The 22,651-nt window shown below is 52.8% G+C and overlaps 2 protein-coding genes across 3 annotated transcripts in view; one reads left to right on the top strand and one right to left on the bottom strand.

The window, feature by feature from the left end:
• MYBL2 (MYB proto-oncogene like 2) overlaps nucleotides 1-12,717 on the top strand; it is a gene marked incomplete at both ends in the record, with an annotated part of 40,486 nt that extends 27,769 nt beyond the window's left edge. For both annotated transcript variants that reach the window (XM_080716188.1, XM_080716187.1), the window contains 8 exons: nucleotides 2,114-2,407; nucleotides 3,988-4,398; nucleotides 5,343-5,482; nucleotides 7,684-7,783; nucleotides 9,499-9,612; nucleotides 10,886-10,990; nucleotides 11,928-12,089; nucleotides 12,589-12,717. In XM_080716188.1, coding sequence (XP_080572314.1) covers nucleotides 2,114-2,407; nucleotides 3,988-4,398; nucleotides 5,343-5,482; nucleotides 7,684-7,783; nucleotides 9,499-9,612; nucleotides 10,886-10,990; nucleotides 11,928-12,089; nucleotides 12,589-12,717 — 1,455 coding nt within the window. The remainder of the gene's footprint in view (nucleotides 1-2,113; nucleotides 2,408-3,987; nucleotides 4,399-5,342; nucleotides 5,483-7,683; nucleotides 7,784-9,498; nucleotides 9,613-10,885; nucleotides 10,991-11,927; nucleotides 12,090-12,588) is intronic.
• A 7,891-nt stretch (nucleotides 12,718-20,608) lies between these two features.
• Nucleotides 20,609-21,052, bottom strand: GTSF1L (gametocyte specific factor 1 like; the record flags this gene model as incomplete). Its single annotated transcript, XM_080716505.1, has 1 exon — nucleotides 20,609-21,052. The coding sequence occupies one exon, from the start codon at nucleotides 21,050-21,052 to the stop codon at nucleotides 20,609-20,611; it is 444 nt and encodes a 147-aa protein (XP_080572631.1).
• Between the last annotated feature and the right edge of the window lie 1,599 nt (nucleotides 21,053-22,651).

Below are 22,651 nucleotides of genomic sequence, written 5' to 3'. Positions count from 1 at the left end.
AATTGCTGTTTCTTGGCTCAGTTGTTCCATGAGATGCACAGACATTTATTTTATTTTTTTGGTGGTACTGGGGGGGAACCCAGTGGCTTTCTACCCCCGAGCTATACTCCCAGACCTATTTTCTATTTTGTTTGGAAACAGGCTCTCACTGAGTTGCTGAGAGCCTCACTCAGTAGCTGAGGCTGACTTTGAACCTGTGCAATCCTCCTGTCTCAGCCTCCCAAGAGCAGGGACTACAAGTGTGCGCCACCACGCCCGGCCTGCATAGACATTTAAATGAGACACTCAGTACATTTTGCTAGACAGCTTGCCCTACATCTTGCCTGCTTGGGTGTGCATGGAACCGGCCCAGTTCTCGCCTGTGAGTCCCCACTGCAGCGGCTGCTGCTCCTTTTTCTCCACGTGGCCCTTGTGCTCTTCTCAAGGCTGCGCAGACGTCTGTCAGATCAGCACGCTCACCTTGCGTCCAGGGTCTGCCAGGACAGTGGCTACAGTGAGGGTTTCCTTATTTTTTTTTTCTTTTTTGTTTTTTGGAAGATTTAAAGAAGTTTATTAAAAAGATAGAAATACAGAAAATAGAAATACAGAAAATAGTTACAGCCCCATGCCAAAATGGCATGAGGGGGGAGGGTGGCCCGGGCCAACTCACCACTCCCTCCTTATATTTTTTCTGCCACAGGATTAGTGTACTGTATATGTGTTTTCCAAATAGATATTAGGAAAGTTGCAGGAATAGTACAAAGAACTCCGAATGTGCTTTACTAGTGTTTTGTTGTTTTTTGGTTTTATACTGGGAATCAAGCCCACGGGAGGGGTGTTCTACTTCTGAGCCTCACCGGCGTGTGAGTGTGTGTGTGTGTGTGTGTGTGTGTGTGTGGTACTGGGGATTGAGCCCGGGGGATTTTCCACCTTGGAGCTACACTCCTAGACATTTTTTTCCCCCCTTGAAACAGGGTCTTGCCAGGTTGCTGAGAATATCACTGTCTTGCTAAGGTGCCTTTCAACCTGTGATCCTCCTGCTTTAGCCTCCCAAATGCTGGGATTACTGGCATGTACCACTGTTCCTGGCTTGTTTGCTTGTTTGTTTGTTTTGAAACAGCGTCTCTCTAGGTAGTTGAGAGTCTTGCTGTGTTGCTGAGGCTGGTCTCAAACCTGGGATCTTCCTGCCTCAGCCTCCTACATACAGGAATTATTGGCATGTGCCACCACACCCAGGTCTAGGTTCTTTCTTTTCTTTTTTTGCAGTACTAGGGATGGAACCCAGGGGCGTTCTACCTCCGAGCTACACCCCAAGCCCTATTTTTTATTTTTTTATTTTGAAACAGGGTCTCCCGAAGTTGCAGAGGGCTTCACTAAAGTAGCTGTCCACGACCCATGATCCTCCTGTCCAAACCTCCTAAATGCTGGGATTACAAGCATGCACCACTATGCCCAGCTTCTAGGGTTTTTTTTTTTTCTTTTGGTCTTTGTTGTGGTACTGGGGATTGAACCCAAAGGTATTCTACCTCAGAGCTGTGTACCCAACTCTGTTAATTTTTATTTGGAAACAGGGTCTCACTAAGTTGTGGAGGGCCCCATGAGGTTGCTGAGGCTGGCTGCAAACCTGTGATCCTCCTGTCTCAATCCTCCCAAATTCTGGGATTAAAAGGTCTGGCCAAGTTGCTGAAGGTCATTCTGAGTTGCTGGGGATGGTGTCGAACCTGTGATTCTCCTATTTAAGCCTTTCTCTGGAGTATTGGGGTTACAGGCATATGTCACCATGCCCAGCTATAGGTTCATTAATTTTGAACCTGTAACATGTCAGATTTGCTTCATCTTTCTCTCTCTATTTTATCTATCTGAGCTGTTTTTTAAGAGTCCATTGCTGCACCTTTACCCCTTGAATGCTTCAGCATGTATTTCCTAAAATGCAAGGGCATTCGCTTATATAACTATAGTATAGCGCTATCCCGTTCATGGACAGTATTAGTTTTGGACTTCTGTTTCTTATCTCTCGATTGGGTTCATCTGGGCTTCCTTATTATTTGCTTCAGGTACCATTTTTAGCTGGAAACACTTTGTAGTCTGTATCTCATCAAGGAAAATACACCCAGTGTGCCCTTGTGTCCAACAGGAAAGTCTCAGGAGCAGCTGGCCCCCGGCGGCCCCTGCTGTGAAGGAAGAAGAGGGCTGTGAGGAGGAGGCCGCCAGGGCAGCTGCCGCTCTGAAGGAGCAGGAGCCTGTCCCTGCCGAGCTGGAGCCAGTGTGCACGCCGGAGCCGCTGGCGGACTTCCCCAAGCCTGAAGAGGAGCAGGAGGGCTCCTCGCCAGAAACGAGCCTCCCCTACAAGTGGGTGGTGGATGCCGCAAACCTCCTCATCCCCGCCGTGGGGGCCAGCCTCTCAGAAGCCCTGGACTTGATCGAGTCGGTACGTGGCCCTGGCACCTCGCAGCGGGCATGGAGCCCCGGCAGGACGCACGGCTCTCGTGCACATGTAGCTCTGCTCCCCTGCTGCCGTCCGCTGATCCGATGTGACCACCCTGAGCAGGACCCGAGGACTCTGATGTGGTCACTCCAGTCCTCGCCCTCGGGGCATAAGTGGCAGGGGTGTGCAGACGGCACCTGAGCCCTCTGTAGTCACGGGATACTGAGAAGGCCTCCCCGAGGTGGGCACTGCCCTGAGTCCTCAGGACAGCTGGCGGCATGGGAGAGAGTGGTGATGCCACACGGACTTAGAGTTCCTGGGAGAGGCCTGTGGGGGCCGGGTTTGGGGGCTGGTCCTGGAGTAACAGCTGGCTTGTGGCTTCTCAGGGTGGGCAGCCTGTGGGCATGCAGCGGTTACCGCACTGGCTGAAGGCTGCACCCACGAGAGCTCCTTAGTGGGGCTGTGCCTCCTGGTGTGACACCCACCCCCTCGCTGCATCAGCTTGAGCTTGGCCCAGCTGTTTGGCTCAGAGCTCAGGCTTTTTTGGGGAGGGAGGGGTGGTAGAACTCAGGGGTACTCTTATCTCTGAGTTATACGCCTGACTCTTTTTCTTTATTTTGAAGCAGCGTCTTGCTAGGTTGCTGAGAGCCTTGCTGAGTTGCCAAGCCTGATCTCAAACCTGCGATCCTTGTCTCGGCCTCCCAAGTGCTGGGATCACAAGCATGTAGCATTTACAGAAACTCACTCCAGGCAGTTCTCATAGCATGTGCTTCTAATCTGTTAGATGTCATCCGTCCAGGGCCGAGGTTGGGGCGGAGCCTAACACCCGCCCTGCCCCAGGCTCCAGCAAGTCCCAAGGACCAGAATTCTGCTGCTGGATCTAAATACACTGGGGCCTTGCCTCCAGGACCAGAGTGGAGCCTTCTTTCTAGAATTCTTTGGGCTTGCGCTGTAGTTTTCTTGGTAAAGGCGGGAAGACCTAGGGTGACTCTCAGGTTTGTTCTTAGAAGTTTAGTCCCCATTCCTTGGCAGGGAAGTGGGAAGAATCATGCCTCCGTAGCATAGGGCGTAGAAACAACTTCAGAAGTGTGTGGCAGTGGGTATCTGTAATTCTAGTACCTGGGATGCTAAGATGGGAGCACTGCAGCTTCCAGGATAGCCTCAGCAACTTAATGAGATCCTGTGTCAAAATGAAAAATAAAAAGGGCTGGGTGTAGCTCGGAGGTAAAGCTCCTGCGTTTAATCCTTTGCACCAAAGCTGGAAGAAAAAGTGCCCCAAGGAGGCACCTATGATAGGCAGCCAGCCTACCCACCGCCCCGTATTTTAATATCAGATCTGTGAAAGTACAGATGGAGAGCTCGGGCTGCGGCTCCATGGAATAGCCCTTGCCTAGCACGCACCAGGCCCTGGTTCAATCCTCAGCACCCCGCGCCCCTGCCTTCCAAAAAAAAATGCTCCGAGGAAATGCACGGAAATGTGACTGATTTGTCCTAGGCCGCGAGGTCACATTTGATGCTTTTCCTTTAACGAATGAGTTGTACTGTCTCCAAAGCAGAGTAACTTCACCTCCCTCTCTGGGCAGGACCCTGATGCTTGGTGTGACCTGAGTAAATTCGACCTCCCAGAGGAGCCATCTGTAGACGGCAGCGTGGACAGCAGCCCTGTGCAACCCCAGGCATCCCAGCAGCAGACACTGCCAGCCCACCAGCCCGCTGCACCGGGGCCCAGCGTGACTGAGTACCGCCTGGACGGCCACACCATCTCAGACCTGAGCCGCAGCAGCCGTGGGGAGCTGATCCCCATTTCCCCCAGCACCGAGGTTGGGGGCTCGACCATTGGCACGCCGCCCTCGGTGCTCAAGCGGCAGAAAAAGCGGTGTGTGGCTCTGTCCCCTGTCACAGAACACAGTGCCAACCTGTCGTTCCTGGACTCCTGCAACAGCCTCACCCCCAAGAGCACGCCCGTCAAGACGCTGCCCTTCTCGCCCTCCCAGGTGTGCGCGCCCCTCTCAGGTGCCCATCCGCGTTCAGCCAGGGCCTGGCACGGCTGGTGTGCACCACTCAGCCTCTCACGGAGTGCCTGCTGTGAGGGGCCGTGTACGGTTTCGGGGCCCAGCAGGGAGCAGAAACAAATTCGGCCCTGGAGCTTATGGTAGGAAGGCCAGTAGTAACAACTCAAGTAGACATGGCCACAGCGTGAAGGAGGAGGCTTGAGGTGCTGCGCGCTAGGCTGGGGGTCCAGGAGGATCTCCAGGACCGGGGCACCAGTTTGCACCAAGGAAACAGGTATTCGCTGGGCAGTGAAGGGGGACAGACAACTCATTCTTGACCGCCTGTTTCACCAGCAGCCTTGTCTGCAAGAGGGGAGAAAGAGGGAGGTGACACAGCCCTGCCCTGGAGAGCAGGTGTGTGCAGCAGAATGGATGCTGCCTCTACAGGGACTGGAGAGTCTGGTGCAAGAATGTAAACGTGAGGCTCTCTGTAAGGGGCTGGTGATGGTATCCTGGCTGAGGGTCTGGGGACTAGTGTTTGTGGAGTGTTTAGCACTGGGCAGGTAGGTGCTCTCTGAGTAGAAGAATCCTCAGCCCTGTGCCATCACAGACTAGCTTAGAGTTGGTCTTTTTTCTTCTGGAAAGGAGCCGTGATCCTGCTGTTGGGTCTTTTTTGTTTGTTGTTGTTTTTTTTTTTCCCTTTGGTCTTAGCTGCAGTGTGACGAAAGCTAAGGTTTCATAGATGAGCCCAGGGTCCACACAGCCTACTTGGCTGATCCTGTCTATCTGTGCTGGCCTTTGCCGGTGCCCTACAGGTCCAGGGTGGATCTTGGCCTTAGAGAACAGACGGACCATGAGGAGGGACTCCTGCACGTCTTTCCCCTGCTCTGGAAGGCCTCAAGAATCCACTTGTGAGTCATCTTGTCTCATCCCCTCTTCTCTGGCAGTTTCTGAACTTCTGGAACAAACAGGACACCCTGGAGCTGGAGAGCCCCTCACTTACGTCCACTCCAGTGTGCAGCCAGAAGGTGGTGGTCACCACGCCCCTGCACCGGGACAAGACACCCCTGCACCAGAAGCACGCTGCGTGAGTGCTGCGCCCCTGCGGCCGGCCCCGGGAAGACTGGAGATCCAGAGATTGGGCTTCTGGAAAGTGGTCTCCCTTCTGGCCGCCTTGCTTCTCCATTTTTGTCAACAGTCTCCTGATTTACCTTTTCCCTCCCTCATTTTTATCTTCTAATTTGATAGTTTTGTCATCTCAGGAACAGTCCAATTTGCCATAAAAACTGCAATCTCTTCCCCCTTTTACAAATGTCAAGTGCAAATCTAGAGTGTTGGAGCAGCCTTCCAGCAGGACAGGTCCCTGGTCCCTGGGGCTCCTGCAGCCCTGCCCTGCCAGCTCAGCACACGCAGGCCGCTCAGCGCCTGCATCTTGGAAGGGCTTTCCCAGCTGGCCACTCCTTGTGTCGGCATGGCCAAGTCCCAGGTGGCGAGGCACGCTCCTGCTGCCTGTCTACAGGAGAGGCGACGCTGGTGTTCCATGAGTAAACTGATTCAGAAGCCAGTTCAGGACCTCAGCCCTTGTAAAGTTAGCTAATTTCAGAAACAGTTCACTAATCCGCTGGTCAGAAATGTCTCTGAACAGTGAATCTAAAAAGATAGGTGTTGTGAGAAATACTTCTCCACTCAGACCAGAATCCCGCACGTACGCTTAGCCCTTCAGCAGAGATGCCGACCACAGAACACTCTGGCACCTCCCTCTCCTTGTCCTTTTCCTGCTCGGCAGGGTTTGATTATACGCCAGGTGTTGCTGGCTAATTTTTACCTTGTAAAATGGTGTATATTTTTGCATTCCTTCATTTTCTAGAATTTTGTTCTTGGATGCAGTTAGTTAGTTGAGTTACTTAGAAGTAGTGGGTCTGGCATTTTAAGCTGCATTAAAAGACTCCAGGTAGTGCATAATTCTGGATCCACCGGTACACTACCCGGTGTGCCTTGTCCGAGATTCCCAACTCTGTGTTTTGCATCCTTTAATTTTTTTGATGGTTTGTTCCAGATCTTGGGTAGTTTCCTCACATGTGTGCACAGGTTGGTGCTCTGCTGAGTACTCCGAGGCCTGTGTGCGGGCGTCTGGCTCTCCTTTGCAGCCGTTCCCCTCTGGCACTGGGCCTCCCTGGACTCTGTCTATGACTCACAGGCCTGCCAGGCTCTACCTAGGCGATCTCCCTGTGCCGGGTCAGGAGTCCCCGTGCAGTAGCCGGCCAGTCAGGGCCCCAGTTCCATTTGCCCCATTGCCCAGGGTCACTCACTGTACTTTGTCGCCTGCTCTTTGGTGTCTTAAACCCACCTGGTGTGTCGGGCGTTTGGTCTTCCGGGAGGGAGGCTGCATCTGGTCCCTTGTGTTCCCTTTTGGCCAGAAGTGGGAGCTGCCACACAGATTGCCTTTCCATCCCAGGCGCCTCTCCCCTTTGCACGTGGGCCTCCCTGGGCTCCCGTGCATGTGTGTTACTGGTGCCGTGGATTAGAGGCCCTGGGGTTCTCTGTGATCCTGCTTTGAATGCGATTTGAGCTTCAAGGTGTTTATCTGGCTCATCTGTCTCCTCACAATTGAGGCCCGTAGGGTGTGTGTGGGAAATAGCCAGCTCCGGGGAGAGACAGTGGATCCCTGTTAATCTGTGTCCTGAGGAAGGAAGGGACACATGGCATGGGCTGTGCTGCTCCAGCTTTTCACCGCCCCGTGGAGTAGCCAGGGCTGGGGAGGCACAGGCAGCCGTGTTCAGGAGGTGGCCTCTGCCCGCGTCCCTGAGGACTGGTGTGTTCCTTTAACCATCCTGGTCCTGCCTTGAAAGCCAGCCGGGCGGCCTCTAGCCTCTCAGCATCTCTGGGCCTGGCTCCAATGCCCGCCCTGGCCTCGTCCTGGGCTCTTGGTGTGAGGCACCTGTCCTGCCCTCCGCTTCCCCAGCAGGTTCCCCGTCCCAGGCAGAGCATGTGTGGGGGCCGCGGCTGAGACGGTCTGGCTGGTTCTGCCTGGGCTAGGCTCTCAGTCTCACTGTGAGACTATGCTACACAGATTCTCTGTCACAGCCTGTCTCATGGCCCCTCCTCGATTCCTGTCCTTTTTGTTTCTGAGGCTGGCCTTTCTTCTGGGCCCTGGCACAGACCTGGGGGCAGAGAGGTGGGCGGGTGGTCATGTGCACCTGGGCGGAGCCCTCCTGCCCTGGGCGCAGGGGCGGGATGGGGGAGTCTGCCCCGCCCTGTCTGAGCCTCCCCCTCTGGCCCCTCTGGCAGGTTTGTAACCCCAGATCAGAAGTACTCCATGGACAACACTCCCCACACGCCAACCCCGTTCAAGAACGCCCTGGAAAAGTACGGACCGCTGAAGCCCCTGGTATGTGCGGCTGTCTCTGGCGGCGGGTTTGTCCAGCACTGTAGTTCACAGGCTCTCCCTCCAGGATCTCTGGAGTCTTGTCTCAAGAAGATGCCGATTCCGTTTTTATAAATGAGGACACAGCCTGGCGTGGTGGAGCACGCCTGTGATCCCATGCTTTGGAGGCTGAGACAGGAGGTTGGAGGCTGACATTAAACATGGGCACATAAATAGCATGCTTTCAGCACCCGCTGGGAGGAAAGAGTGGGTGCTGGAAGAGGCTCAGGTCCTGCACCTGATCTAAGAGGAACTGCTCCTCGTGGGAGCCACTCGCCTACGCCCCGCCTTACAGAGCACCGGGAAGCCTCCTGGCCTTCCCCCTGCAGTGAGCAAGCTGCAGACCGCCCCCACCTCGACTCCCCCCACCGCCTCGACCCCCTCCCCCCCCCACCGCCTTGGACCACTCCTGCTTTCCCTGTGAAAACAAAGAGCTGCGCCTCAAGGGTTTTCTGAAGCAGGCAGATAGTTGGAGCTTAAGACTGAGCCAAGTCCACACAGGCCTCCTGCCGCCCCCAAGTGCAGCCTCCAGGAAGCCTGTGGGGATGGGGCTCGCTGGCCCTCGGTGTGGCTGATTCTGAGTTAAGCATGGTTTCTTTTTTTGCAGTACTGGGGATGGAACCCAGGGTCATGCTACCTCCGAGCTACACCCCTAGCCCTATTTTTTTATTCTTTATTTTTTGAAACAGGGTCTCACTGAGTTGCAAAGGACCTCACTAAGTAGCTGAGGCTGTCCGCTAACTGTAATCCTCCTATCTGAGCTTCCCAAATGCTGGGATTACAAGCAGACCCACCACGCCCAGCAGCAGGGTTTCTAGGGAGCTTGCGGCTGAGACGGGGTTCTAGTTAGTACTGCCTTTTCTGAGTAGAGACTTGCCCGCCATTCTGAAAGAAAACTGCTTGCTGTTAGATGGGCTGGACCTAGGCAGCTGTGTGTGCAGGGTTTGGTTTGGGGTTTGGTTTGGTTTTGTATTCAGGGTCATTCTACCTCCAAGCTATACCCCCAGCCCCTTTGATTATTGTTTTCTTTTTTTAGAAATTGGTCTATGATTTTTTCTGAAAATTTCTATTTTTTGGAAATAGAGTCTAGGACCTAAGGGCAGCTGAGGCTGGCCTTGAACCTGTGATCCTTTTGTCTCAGCCTCCCTAGTACTGGAATTTCTGGCATGTGCCTCCAGGCCTGCCCTGCAGGGATCTTTTAAGTGACTTTTGAAGTGTCTCCTTGCCCCACACCTTCCACTTTCTGGAGCTCTCTCCCTCCCCTGGTCCCTACTACCTGAGGCTGGAGAAGTTGGTGGAATCCCCTGGTCTGAGCCAGGGAAGTGGATCTGAGCAGCCCTGTTAGTTGAAACCAAGGCCCAGTGATCCCGGGTGTTCAGCGAATCCAGGCAGCTGGTAGCCTTGGGCAGGTATCTGGTCTCAGACCTGAGTTTCTGCCCAGCAAAGACCAGTTATTGCATGGTGGGTTTGGGTGGGGGCGCAGCGGGGTGTGGGGCTGCTCCAGCCCTGGCAGCCCTGGGGCCGAGGTGTCCGTGCACTTGTCCAGAGCAGAACTGCTTATGGTGTAAGGTCAGCGTGCTGGCCCAGGCCTCCCTTCTGGCCCGCCCAGTGGTGCCCAGCTGTGGCTGGCCTGCTCCATCGACCCTGGGAGCAGAGTGTCTGAGTGCCCCTGCCCACAGCCCCAGACCCCTCACCTGGAGGAGGACTTGAAGGAGGTGCTGCGCTCTGAGGCTGGCATTGAGCTCATTATCGAGGATGATGCGAGGCCCGAGAAGCAGAAGCGGAAGCCGGGGGTGAGTGTGGACTTGGGGACAGGTGGAGAGCGGGTGCCTTGTTGATAGAGGGACGAGGGAGGCTGGCGCTTCACCTGGGCCCTCCCCCTGCCTTTCGAGCAGCTGGCTGGTTGATCCAGTGTTGTGGGCCTGGGGCTGTATGTGGTGGCGCAGTAGCTATAGGACCCACACACTCAAGAGGTGAGGATCAATGCTCCACAGACCCCCATGACCCTCTGAGTACAAGAGGGGACCTCCATCTGAGGGCCTCCTGCAGGTGGAGGAGTTAGGCCGGAGAACGGGATGGGGACAGGTGAGGTGAGGTGGCAGGAACACCTGTGTGGGTGGGCAGGGGGCGTCCCCAGCTGACACAGCTGCCGAGCTCAGGTCTCCCTGGTCTTTGACCTTCTCCTTTCCCAGACTGCAAGAGAGAAATAGATGAGTTGGGGAATAGCTGGGGCAGCTGGGCCGTTGGCTGGTGGGCCTCTCTCCCCGTACGTATGTGAAGAGAGTTGGGCCTGGTGCCTCTGGGCTCTTCCCTGGCCCCTTCTCAGCATTGCACAGTGGCTCTGAGTTATTCCAGCACCTGCCGGCAGGCTGGGGAGGAGTGCTACTGCAGCAGATGGACCCCGCCTGCTCCTTGCAGGAGGTACCTGTTAGGGCTGTGTGGGCCGGGCGTGGTGGCGCACGCTGCTCCCCGTGCTTGGGAGATGGAAACAGGAGGATCACGCAGGTTCGAAGCCAACCTCGCTGGCTTAAAAGACTGTTTCCAAATAAAATATTAAAAAATAGCTCTGGGAGTGTAGCCCGGAGGTAGAAGGCCCCTGGGTTCCATCCCCAGTACCACCCAAAAGGGGGGGACTGTATGGGCATGTCTTTGGCCTCCCTGGCAGGAGGTACCTGTTAGGGGTGTGTACACGCGTACCTTGGAGGTCCCTGGCAGGAGGCACCTGTTAGGGATGTGTACACGCGTACCTTGGAGGTCCTTGGCAGGAGGCACCTGTTAGGGGTGTGTACACGCGTATCTTGGAGGTCCCTGGCAGGAGGCTGGGGGCTGCACGGTGTCTGGGCATCCCTTGAGTCCTCTTCCAGGCATGCTTGGGGACACTTTCGGTGTGGCAGAGGCCTGGGGCTGTATGTGGTTTCCCTGCTCCCAGCAGCAAGTTCCTACCAGCTAGAAGCTTCCACCACAACACAGCCTGGTTCCATAGCCACCTCTGACCAGGGCCATCGAGGCCCTGACCATGGGGATCCCCGAAGCCCACTCTGACCACCTCCCCCGTCCTGATCCCAGCTGCGGCGGAGCCCCATCAAGAAGGTCCGGAAGTCGCTGGCTCTTGACATCGTGGATGAGGACGTGAAGCTGGCGATGTCGTCACTGCCCAAGACTCTGTCCTTGGTGAGGGGTTGGCCATGGCCACCAGGCCCAGGACTGCAGAGGGCTCCTTTGCTGGGGATGGGGATGGCCTCTGCTGCTGTTCAGTTGCGGGGGCCCTCAAGGTGCAGCGGGCTGTGGCCCTCAGGCTGGACTTGAGAAGGCTAGGCCCGGCAGGGAGGAGGCCCAGTGCCCGCCAGGTCACCGGCCGCCGTGCCGTCTCTCAGGCTGGATGCAGCAGGAGGCGCATTGCCGGAACACGAGGGTTTGAAAACTGGGCCAGGCGCACAGTGCTCTGCGCTTTCTGTGACCCCGCCGCGGGTCGAGAGTGTGCTGCGAAACACCGCGGTCGGTGGTCGGGGACATTAGCTCCAGGGCACTGGCTTGCTGTGTGGCGTGTGGCTGCAGCCTGCCAGGGAGCAGAGCCGTGCCTGTGCAAAGCGTGGTCCCCCAGAAGCCACGCTGCGCCACCCAGCCCTTGCTGCTGACGGTGGGCCCGGCTCGCCTGCCCCCAGTTGAGAGGCGGTGAGGAGCGGGGTCGGCAACAGAGGGTGAGTCGCCTGCGGGTCTTACCACACTGCTGTTCATCGTTTCCAAAGAGAAGGAAACAGTTGCAGCGAGAGGCAATGACCCCGCATCTGGCGCAGGGCTGCCTCCCCGTTTGGGTGTTAACGCCTGCGCCCAGTGTCTTGGCTGCAAAAGACCAGGCAGAGCAGGGAGGGGCTGGTGCCTGCACCCTTTGAGGTGATGCCTTTCCTTGGTGGTTGTGGAGAGTTCTACACCAGGAGAGCAATAAAGTCGACATCTGAAAGAAATCTGAGGCCTAGAGAGGCTCAGGTCCTACCCAGGATCTCAACAGCCAGGCAGAGGGTGCTGGGGTGGAATTGAGGCAGTTGAGAGGTTTTGCCTCTTTCTGCTAATACGTTGTGGCGGATGGTGACTGGCTTGGTTTTGATTTCAGCCAACAAATGTCCCACCCAGCTCCTCCAGCCTCAGCCTGCCGGGTGTCAAGGAGGACAACGGCCTGCTCAACCAGGGCTTCCTGCAGGCCAAGCCGGAGAAGTCGGTGGCCACCCAGAAGCCCCGGAGCCACTTTCAGGCCCCGGCCCCGGCCCCGGCCCCTGTGAGTGTGGCCCGCTGCCTGGGGCTTGCTCCCTGCCCTTCACCACAGGGCCTTTGCACGGGCTGTTCTCTGTGTGTGCTCCTCCTGCCACCTTCCTGTGACTCTGATTCACTTACTCTTCTTTCTGATCTCAGTCCAGATGCCACTTCAGGGAAGCCTTCCTCAAGCCCACCCTGGAGGCCCCCTGCCCCCTGTTCCCTCCCCGTGGCCTGGGTCTCACTGTAACCACATCCCTGTGTATCTGCTCAGTGATGTCTCTGGCTGGTGCTGGGCCAGCCTGTCTGCCTGGCTGTGGCTTCTCATGAGGCACATGGCTCCTGGCCCAGCCTCCTGCTCCCCAGGTGATGCCCTGGGTGGGAGCGACTTTCTTAGGCTGCCTTGAGAGGTAGAGAGAGGACAAGACAGCCTTGGCTTTGGCAGGGGGGTCATAGAAATAGCCAGGACCATCAAGGTGGGGGGTGTACTGTCCTGCCTGGGGGTAACTCTGCTCCCCTTGCAGATGACCAGCGCCTGGAAGACTGTGGCCTGCGGGGGCACCAGGGACCAGCTCTTCATGCAGGAGAAAGCGCGGCAGCTCCTGGGCCGCTTGAAGCCCAGCCACACCTCACGGACCCTCATCTTATCCTGAGGCCTGGGGGGCACACGTCTCTTCTCATGTTTACAGGGGCGGGGGAGGGAGGGTTTGGGTATGAGGATCACAGCCAAGTGACCAGGGAGCCTCCTACCGCCCGCCCCCAGACGGCTCAGGTGGCGATAGGTGGATAGGTGGGCCACGCCGTTCTGTCTCCACGCCCCCCTGCGGCAGTTAGTTCCTGGTGCTAATGGAACAGAACCCCACTCCTGGGCCTGCCTGCCCCTCCCCCGTTGTCTTCTGGCAGGCCTGGCCTCTCAGACCCCAGCTTAGGGCAGAGGCCAGGCAGCTTTTCTCAGTGTCTGCTGGTACTTTCTCTTATAAGAATAAAGTTGCTTTTCTTCATGTGCTACTCTGGGCTGCCTTCCTCCCGGCCTGCTCTGGGTTCCCTGGAGGCTGTCCTCAGGGCCCCTTGTGGGAGCTGGCACCCAGGCCCTCATCCCCAGTGAAGTCTAGTCTGGGAGTGGGATCCAGGAGCAGTCTACCTCTGACCACACCTCCAGCCCTTGTTATGGAACAGGGCCTTATTAGGTAGCTGACAGTCTAAATTGCTGAGGCTGAGCCGGGTGTGGTGGCGCACGCTTGTAATCCCAGCATTTGGGAGGCTGAGACAGGAGGATAGCACAGGTTCGAAGCCAGCCTCAGCAACTTAGGCTCGGCAACTTGGTGAGACCCTGTTTGCAAATAAAGCTTAAAATAGGTCTGGGAGTATAGCCCAGAGGTAGAAAAGCCCCTGGGTTCCACCCCCAGTACCACCAAAACAAATAAAAATAAATGGCTAAGGCTGTCCCTGAACCTTCAATCCTCCTGTCTCATTCCGGAATCCGTCACCTAGCCACTGGTTTATTTCACTTAGCAATGCCCTCAGTGTTCTTCTCTGCTGTGGAGTACGTGGAAATTGTCTTCCCCTTGAGACTGAGTGATCCATTGTGAGGTACATACTACGTTTTGATCTGTTCACGGTCACAGGTGGTTTCCACCTTTCGGCTGTAATGCTGCTGTGAGCGGGAGTGCACACGTATGTCCTCAGGGCCCTGCTTTGAAATGTTTCGGAACTCGGGAGTGAGGTGGATGAGTCCTGTGGCAACAGGATGTTTGGTTTTAATAGTTTATGCCTTGCAATCAGGTTCTCAGTATTTGTAGCAAGAGCTGGCTGCCGGCCGCGCTTCTCTGGTGCCACCCGGTGGACACTGTCGGGTTTGCAGCAGGCGAACCAGGCTAAATAAGCCCAGAGCGCCCTTGAAGCCTTTCTTCCTGAGGCCGCTCTTACACATCGCTATCAAGGAGTTTCTGGCCTTTGTTTAATACTGACGTTGACAGGAGAGGTGACTGGTTGGGTTCATTGGTGGACAGCACTTGTGAAGACAGTGATTCTTTGTCCAGAGGAGACAATTCTGCTTATACTATTATATTATTATAGGTAGTCGACAGCCAGGGATCTCGAGAATCTGAGCGAGCTGCTTTCTCAGCAGGCCTTAGTGAGTGGGCTCTGTGTGCCAGCTGCCTCAAGAGCTCCGCAGGCTTCTGCCGCACCCTTGGCGGTGGCTCGACCCCCTCCAGGAGGAATTATGGTTCCCGTCTTTGGCCAGAAGAATTTGGAAGTCATTAAGGCCGAGTTTCGCTGGGCTGGGGATTATGTTTTATTGACGGAGACTCGTGGCCTCGGCAGGCAGGATGAAGATGTTTGCTCGTGTGCAGCCCGGGGCTGACCTGCAGGTGGAAGTCACAGCATCAGACAGGACAGGTACAGAGCCTGAGCCTCAGATGCCCCCCAGAAAGGGGTCCTTGGGGCCGGGCGTGGGGGTACGTACGTGCTTGGAAGACGGAGACAGGAAGATTGCAGGTCCAAGGACAGCCTCAGCAAATACGGAGACTCAGCAACCTAGTAAGATCCTGTTTCAAAATAAAAATAAAATAGGGCTGAGGTGCAGCTCAGAGGTAGAACTCCCCTGGGTTCGATCGCCAGTGCCACACACACAAAAATGTGTCTTCTCCCTGAGTCCCTGTGCCCTGCTCAGCGGGCAGCACGGGCCTGGTACACAGTGTGTCTGTCCTGCCGTGAATCCGTGGGGCTGAGGGAAGTTCCAGGGTGGCCAGGTCAAGAGGGCTAGGGAATGCTATTTTTTAGCTTTTTGGTGGTGGGGATTGAACCAAACCCCCAGCCCTTTTTTGTCTTAAAACAGGGTCTCACTGAGTTGCTGAGGGTCCCACTTTCAAGGTGCTGAGGCTGGCCTTGAACCTGTGATCCTCCTATCTCAGCCTTCCAAGTGCCAGAATTACAGTTGTGTACTACCATGCCTGGCAGTTTTTGCTTATTTTTTCTGTGATACTGGGAATTGAAGCCAGAGACATTCTACCTCTGAGCTACATCCACGGCCCTATTTTATTCTTTATTTTTGAAGTGGCCTTACACGTTGCCGAGACTAGCTATGAATCTGTGATCCTCTTATCTCAGCCTTCCAAATACCAGGATTACAGGCATGCACCATCACGCCCAACTCAGGCATGTTATTTTTAATCACAGGATGTTGAAGTAATTTTGTTACTCGGCATTATTGTGGCAATAGCTAGCTGATACAGGAGGTAGACTCGGTTCTGCTAAAAATCCCTGAGGAAGATGAGCCATTCACCCTGGACGCTCACGGTGGGGGAGGAGCTTGGGAGCCCGGGGCTTCCCAGGACTTTGCTAGAAACCAGTGCAGTTAAGCATCCTGGAGTCCAAAGCCATTGTGACTGCTGTGCCGAGCTTGCTCCCTCGAGCTAGAGGCACCGGGGAAGGCGCACCCTGGCACCTGGCCCACTCCGTGCTCTGGCCGCCCTGGATAAAGCTCAGGCTTTGAGCCCCCCAGACCTGGATGCAAAACAGGCTTGGCTGATACTAGTTCTGTGTCTTGACAGTGCTGAGCCTCAGCTGTAAAAGGAGAACCCTTAAACTTGCAGAGCTGCCGAAGGGGTTTGAGAAAACAGTGGCCCACATAACATGGGCACCTAGGTTCTTAACAAATGCTTGCTCGTGTCTTGCACACAGTAAACCCTGCACGCGAGAAGCGAGTGCCCACGCTTCAGCTGTGCGCCTGCGGGGCAGGCAACGGAGAGTGAGCCGCACGGGACTCGGGCCGGTCTTGGGCTTCCAGGCCAGCAGCCCAGTGTCCCCTGCCCCCTCTCATCCTCTGTCATAGTCACAGCCACAAAGGACTGTGGGAAAATAAAAGCGATAGGGAGCCGGGTGTGGTGGCACACCTGTAATCCTAGTGCTTGGGGGGGGGGGCTAAGTTTGGAAGACAGTGTCGGGAAGTAGTGAGACTCATCAACCTAGTGAGACCCCCGCCCAGTACTTGGGATTGAACCTCTAGCCCTATTTTATTTTTTATTTTGAAACAGGGTTTTACTAAGTTGCGGAGAGCCTCACGAGTTGCTGAGGCTGGCTGAGAACCTGCGATCCTCCTGTCTCGGTCTCCCAAATATTAGGATCATAAGCGTGTGCCACCATGCCCAGCTTGAGACCATTTTGATATAAAAATAAAATAGGGCTGGGAGTATATCTTGGAGGTAGAATGCCCGTGTTCAGTCCCTTGCACCACCAAAAAAAAAAAAAAAACCCTAAGCATTCAATTTTCAAGAAGTTTCAGTAGAAGCACAACAGGACAGGACGGTCAAATGGATGTGGATGGATTTTCACAAAGCGAACAGACTCGTAAAAGCTCCCAGACAAGCCAGGCGTGGCTACTTGAGCTCTCTGCAACTCAGTAAGACCTGTTTCAAAATAAAGTAAAATAAGGCTGGGGGTATAGCTTAGAGGTAGAACACCCCTGGGCTCAATCCCCAGTACCACGCACACACACACACAAATCTCCCAGACAGCACGGAGCCTCTTCACCCTGCTGGGGTGGCCACCATTCCGACTTCTAACACCATACGTTTCTTTTACCTTTTAAATGTTGCATAAACTGAATTTCACATGATGCAAGGTTCACTCAAGTTGATTTGGGCAATTATAATTTATTCTAATTACCTCGTGTGTGTGTGTGTGTGTGTGTGTGTGTGTGTGTGTGTGTGTGTGTGTGTTACTGGAAGTGGAACCCAGGGGCTTTTCTACCTCCGGGCTATAGTCCTGCTCCGGGCTGGGAAGACTCACCTTCAGAGGGCTGAAGGTGTCGTCGTCCTCCACGGAGCTCCTGTTGACACAGGCGGCCTCGTGCTCCGCCAGCTTCTTGATGGGCACCACGTGGCAGGCGTTGTATTTGCAGCAGGCCATCTTTTTGGCTTTCTTGGGGTTCTTCCTATTTTGTACTTTATTTGGAAACAGGGTCTCACTAAGTAGCTGAGGCTGGCTTTGAACCTGTGTGATCCTCCTGTCTCAGCCTCCCAAGCACGGGGATTACAAGTGTGTACCACCACGCCCAGCTATCTTTTTTTTTAATTGACAGTATAAGTATTGGTGGGGCATGATAGAATCTGTGTGTGTGTGTGTGTGTGTGTGGGGTGTGTTGGGGATTGAACCCAGGGGCGTTCTACCTTCAAACTACATCCCTAGCCCTTTAATTTTTGTTTTGAAACAGGGTTTCACTAGTTTGCCGAGAGTCTTCCCAAGTTGCTGAGGCTGGCCGAGAAACTATAACCCTCCTGTCTTGGCCTTCCAAATTCTGGGATTACAGGTGTGTACCACCTCGCCCGGCAGCATCGATCACTTTTATGGCTCTTGTACATCTATAATCCCAGCACTCGGGAGACTGAGATAGGAGGCTGAGGTCTGAGGCCAGCCTCAGCAATGGAGTGAGGTTCCAGGCAACTTAGGGAGACCCTGTTTCAAAACAGAAAAGGGCTGGGGGTGTAGCTTGGAGGTAGAGCGCCCCTGGGTTCAATCCCCAGCGCCTCCGCCAATGTTCTCGGTGGAGCTTGTGAACCCTTTGGTATTTATCAGTCTGCTTGGCGCCGGGGGAAAAAAAGAGGCACCTGGGGACGTTTCTTTGCATTCCTTTATTCTGAGGAGCTGTGGTCCTCTGGGGGACTGGGCAGCCGCGTGCTCTTCCGCCCGCCGGCCTGTCTACTGTCCCGGTCTGAGGATCTTCTGGGAATTGGTCTCCTCTCTCTCTGACTCTCTTTTTTTTAATTTTTTTTATTTTTATTTTTTTATTTTTTAATTATATTTTTATTAGTGCACTGTATTCATACATCATAGTGGGATACAAACTTTTGTAGACATACATGCACACATCGCCCAGTCAGCCCCCACCCGATCCACACCCCATTCTCTCCCCATCCCTCCCTCCCATGCTTGGCTTAGTGGTTGACATCTAGTATTATAGTAATTTATCCAAAATTAAAAATGATAATCTCACATAACAGTTTCATTTGTCTGATGCCAAGCTTTTGATGATTTAAAGATAACATTTCAATATTTCTTTTTGCTTTCTTTCTTACTAGAGCATATTTTTTTCTGTTTTTTTAGGTGAAACTATCATATATTTATATATTTATTTTTCAGAAAAAAATCTATCCTAATATGGAATATGAATTCTAGATACCCAAAACGATCTTGAAAAAGAACAAAGCTAGCAGATATATATTTTCTGATTTCAAACCATATAAAGCTACAATAATTGAAACAGTGTAGTACTGTTCTAAAGGCAGATATATAAACCATTGGAGTTAAATACAAGCCTAGAGCTAAATTCTTCCCTATATTGTCAAGTTATTTTTGACAAGGTTTCCACGAACATTTGGTGGTGGAAATAATATTCTTTTAACTAAATATTGTTGAAAAATAATAATTACATGGAAAAGAATAAAATTGGACCCTTACCTAATCCCACATACAAGTATTAACTCAAAATAGATAAAAGACCTAAATATAAATCTTAAGACTATAAACTTTTAGAAGAAAATCTGGGTCATAAAACCTCACAACATTGAAATTGGCAGTGATTTCTTGGATATGATTTCAATGGCACAGGCAACAGAAGAATATACAAACTCCCTAAAAAATAAAAAAAATATATTGTATATCCAAAGACAATGTAAACAGAGTTAAAAGTTACTAATAGAATGGGATAAAATATTTCCAAATGCTATATCTGAAGGTATATTAATATCCCAACTAGAAATCCTAAAAATTAACAACAATAAAGGCAAACAATACAATTTAGAGATAGGTAAAAGACTAACATAAATAATGAATCTCCACAGATAACCAATCTTAGTTGTCTGTTGGATGGAAAATCTTGTTTCTCTGGTTCTGGTGAGTGTTACCTATTTCTTCTTTGTAGTTAATCTCTTTGAGTATTTTCTCTAGCGCTGGTTTTGAAGACATAAATTCCTTCAGTTTCTGTTTGTCATGGAAGCTTCTTATTTCTCCATCTAATTTGATAGAAAGTTTTGCTGGATAGGAAATTTTTGGCTGGAAGTTGTTTTCTTTCAGAGTTTGGAATATGTTACTCCAAGCCCTTCTGGCTCTCATGACTTGGTTTGGGAAGTCTGGAGTGATTCTAATTGGTTTGCCTCTGAATGTCACTTGGCCCTTTGTTTTTGTTGCCTTTAAGATTCTCTGCTTGGCTTCCACATTGGTCATTTTGACAATTATGTGGCGTGGGGATCCTCTTCTCCGATCCTGTCTAAAGGGAGTTCTATAAGTTTCCTGGATCTGTGTATCAACCTCTTGCTCTATGTTTGGAAAATTTTCTGCTATTACTTCCTTGAAGAGATTGTTGATCCCTTTGGTTTCACTTTCTTTTCCCTCCTCTATTCCAATTATTCTTAGGTTAGCTCTCTTAAGATGGGCCCATATTTCTTCAATGTCAGATTCCTGCTGTCGGATATTTTTTTCTAGATTAGAAACTATGCTTTCATTTTTGGATTGCTCATCTTCTAAGAGCGAGATTCTGTTCTCCATGTGGTCTAATCGGTTGTTTGTGCTTTGAATTGAGGCCTTTACTTCATTAATTGCATCCTTTATCTCTTTTTGGCTCTCTCTGAGTTCTTTTCGAAGCAGCTCTATTATTTCTACAGTTATTTTCCTGATTTGATCTTCTAGAAATCTCTGATTTTCTGTTTTATCAGGTTCTGATGTTGTGGGGTTGTGGGCGGCATTCATTGCTCCAGTATTATTCCTCTTTCCCATGATTTCGGATGTTTGTGCCTTCTCTGGGTTCTTCCCTTGGGTCACTATGACTTCCCTTAAGGTGTTCTGGATCTCGAGTCAGTAGTATCTCAGACCCCACTACTCCTTTACTGGGTTTTATCACAGAGTCTCCGACCCAGGGAGTCAATAGAGGCTGCTTTAAACTATGGGGGGGTGCCAGGTTGCACGTTCTCCTATGGTGTGATATCTCTGCCACCACCCCTCCCTCACTGGGTACAGTGAGGTACCTCACTGTACCTCAGTGAGGTACAGTACTGGGATTTCTCCTCTGTGGCCCGCAATTTGACTCACTGTTTTTGAGTACGCAGATGTAGCTGTACTGGATTTGGCGAATTCACTGCTGCTGCCGCTGCCGGTGACAATATGGCACCGCGGCCACGCCCTCGGCCATGAGGCTGGCGTATTTTTTCTTCTCTGGTTTTGATTTCCACTCTGAATCCCTGCAGCGTGTGCTGAGCTCAGCCACTGGGAGCTTTAAATCCTCTCTGCGCCGAAAGATTCCGCCTGGCTGTTCCGCAGCGGCTCACCTCGGCTTGCTGTAGCCGTCCGATGAGTTCGCCGCTGCCGCCGGCAGTATGGCGCTGCTGCCCCGTCCTCGGGCGCGTGTGTCTCCTCTGTGGCCCTGAGCTCTGTTCTCAGTCCGCTTTCTCTCTGGAGCCTGGTGGTTTTTTTGTTTTTCTGGTGATGGTGTTTTCTGGCTATGAAAGGCGCTGGTTTTGTGGTAATGGAGATTGGTTGTTAGCAGGGCTCTTAAGCCCCACTTTTCTCGGTCGCCATCTTCCCGGAAGTCCTCTCTGACTCTCTTGTGTCGCTCTCACAAACGAGCTTTTGGGGGACAAAAGTCTTAAGGATGAACATGGGGTGACAGTTCGCGCCGTTGACGTTCCAGACGTCAGAGCTGGGAAGCCAGGGGGAGACGTGCAGGGGGTCGTCCTGCTCCGGGCTGGGAAGACTCACCTTCAGAGGGCTGAAGGTGTCGTCGTCCTCCACGGAGCTCCTGTTGACACAGGCGGCCTCGTGCTCCGCCAGCTTCTTGATGGGCACCACGTGGCAGGCGTTGTATTTGCAGCAGGCCATCTTTTTGGCTTTCTTGGGGTTCTTCCTCCTGCAGGACGCCAGGTGGTACTGGAATCGGCTGAGTGGGACTCGGTGGTGAGCATCATAAGGGCAGATGGCTAAGGCTTCCGGCTCCATGACGGCTTGTTCCTGAGGTTGACTGTCCCGCTGAACGAAAGGCCTCTTGTGGGAAATCCCTGTCGCAAGAAGGCTGGGGCCGCCCTCAGAACTCTGCGGGCTCTGCCGGAGACGGCGAGGCCCACAGCAGAGCCAGCGATGGCGCCCACGAGGCAGAAGAGCTATAGGACACAGTTGACAGAGCCTGAGCGCACCGCAGCTGCGGACAGGTGAGAGAGCCGTGGCCGCCCCTCGCTCAGAGGCCGCCCTGTGTGATGTCAGCGGCAGCCACCAGCTGTCACAATGGGCCGCTCACTATGCCTGGCTTTATTTTTTATTTTGAAATAGGATCTTAGCTGGGCGTGGTGGCGCACACTTGTAATCCCAGCATTCGGGAGGCTGAGACAGGAGAATCTGGGTTCACAAACAGCCTCAGCTACTTAGCAAGGCCCTTTGCAACTCAGTGAGACCCTGTTTCAAAATAAAGAATAAAAATTAGGGCTGGGAGTGTAGCTCGGAGGTAGAATGCCCCTGGGTTGTATCCCCAGTACCACAAATTAATTAATTAATTAAATAAATAAAAAATAAAAGCCAGGCGTGGTAGCACACACTTGTAATCCCAGCATTTGGGACGCTGAGACAGGAGGATTGTGGTTCGAGGGCAACCTCAGCTACTACTTAGTGAGGCCCTTTGCAACTCAGTGAGACCCTGTTTCAAAATAAAGAATAAAAAATAGGGCTGGGGGTGTAGCTTGGAGGTAGAATGCCCCTGGGTTCCGTCCCAAACCCACCAAAAATAAATAAATAAATAAAATAAAGTATAGCTGGGGCATAGCTCAGAGGTAGAATACCCCTGGCTTCAATCCCCAGTATCACCAAATAAATATATAAGCAAATAATAAAATGAATCAACCAATAAAAAATTAAAAAAATTAAAAAGTATAGCTTGGAGGTGGAATGCCTCTGGGTTCAATTCCCAGTATCAAAACAACACAAACAAACAAACAAACAAAAAGGCACTTTTTCCATCTCTCCACATCCTGGTCATGGTGCCCAGCCCCTCCTGGGTCTTGAAGAGACTGGCTTTGTCCCCACTGTTACCTGGCTGCAGTGTGACTGATGTCTCGTTACTGTCATGATGTGGACCACAGAGCAGCATGATAGTCACTGACATCAGATACAGAAATACATTGTAATGGAAACCTGGGTGTAGACAAAGGAGTCTGGGAAAGGGAGCCTTCACCATATGCCATTTAAATATCCTGGATGTGTCAGTCAGGATAGGCAAAGTTGGGCTATAGTAACACGCAGAACCACAACTTCAGAGGCTGAAGCACCAAAGTCTCACGGCTCCCTCCATGTCAGGTCCAAAGCAGGGGCTGCAGAGGAGGAGAGGGCCCTGTTCATCGTGTCAGTGGGACCAGGCTGATGAAGCCTCTGTGGCAAGGTAAGTCCTGTGAACTGGGCATGGTAGAGCACACCTATAACCTAGTACCTGGAGGCTGAGACTGGAGGATCGCAGGTTTGTGACCGGCCTCAGCTACTTAGTGAGGCCCTCTGCAACTTAGTGAGACCCTGTTTCATTTTATTTGTTTTTATTTTTTTTTTGTGGGTCTGGGG

Source organism: Muscardinus avellanarius (genome assembly GCF_963383645.1).
Source record: "Muscardinus avellanarius genome assembly, chromosome: 19".
Taxonomy (NCBI): Eukaryota; Metazoa; Chordata; class Mammalia; order Rodentia; family Gliridae; genus Muscardinus; species Muscardinus avellanarius.
Note: the sequence above shows the minus strand (reverse complement) of the source record. Positions and strands in the feature narration are given on the sequence as shown.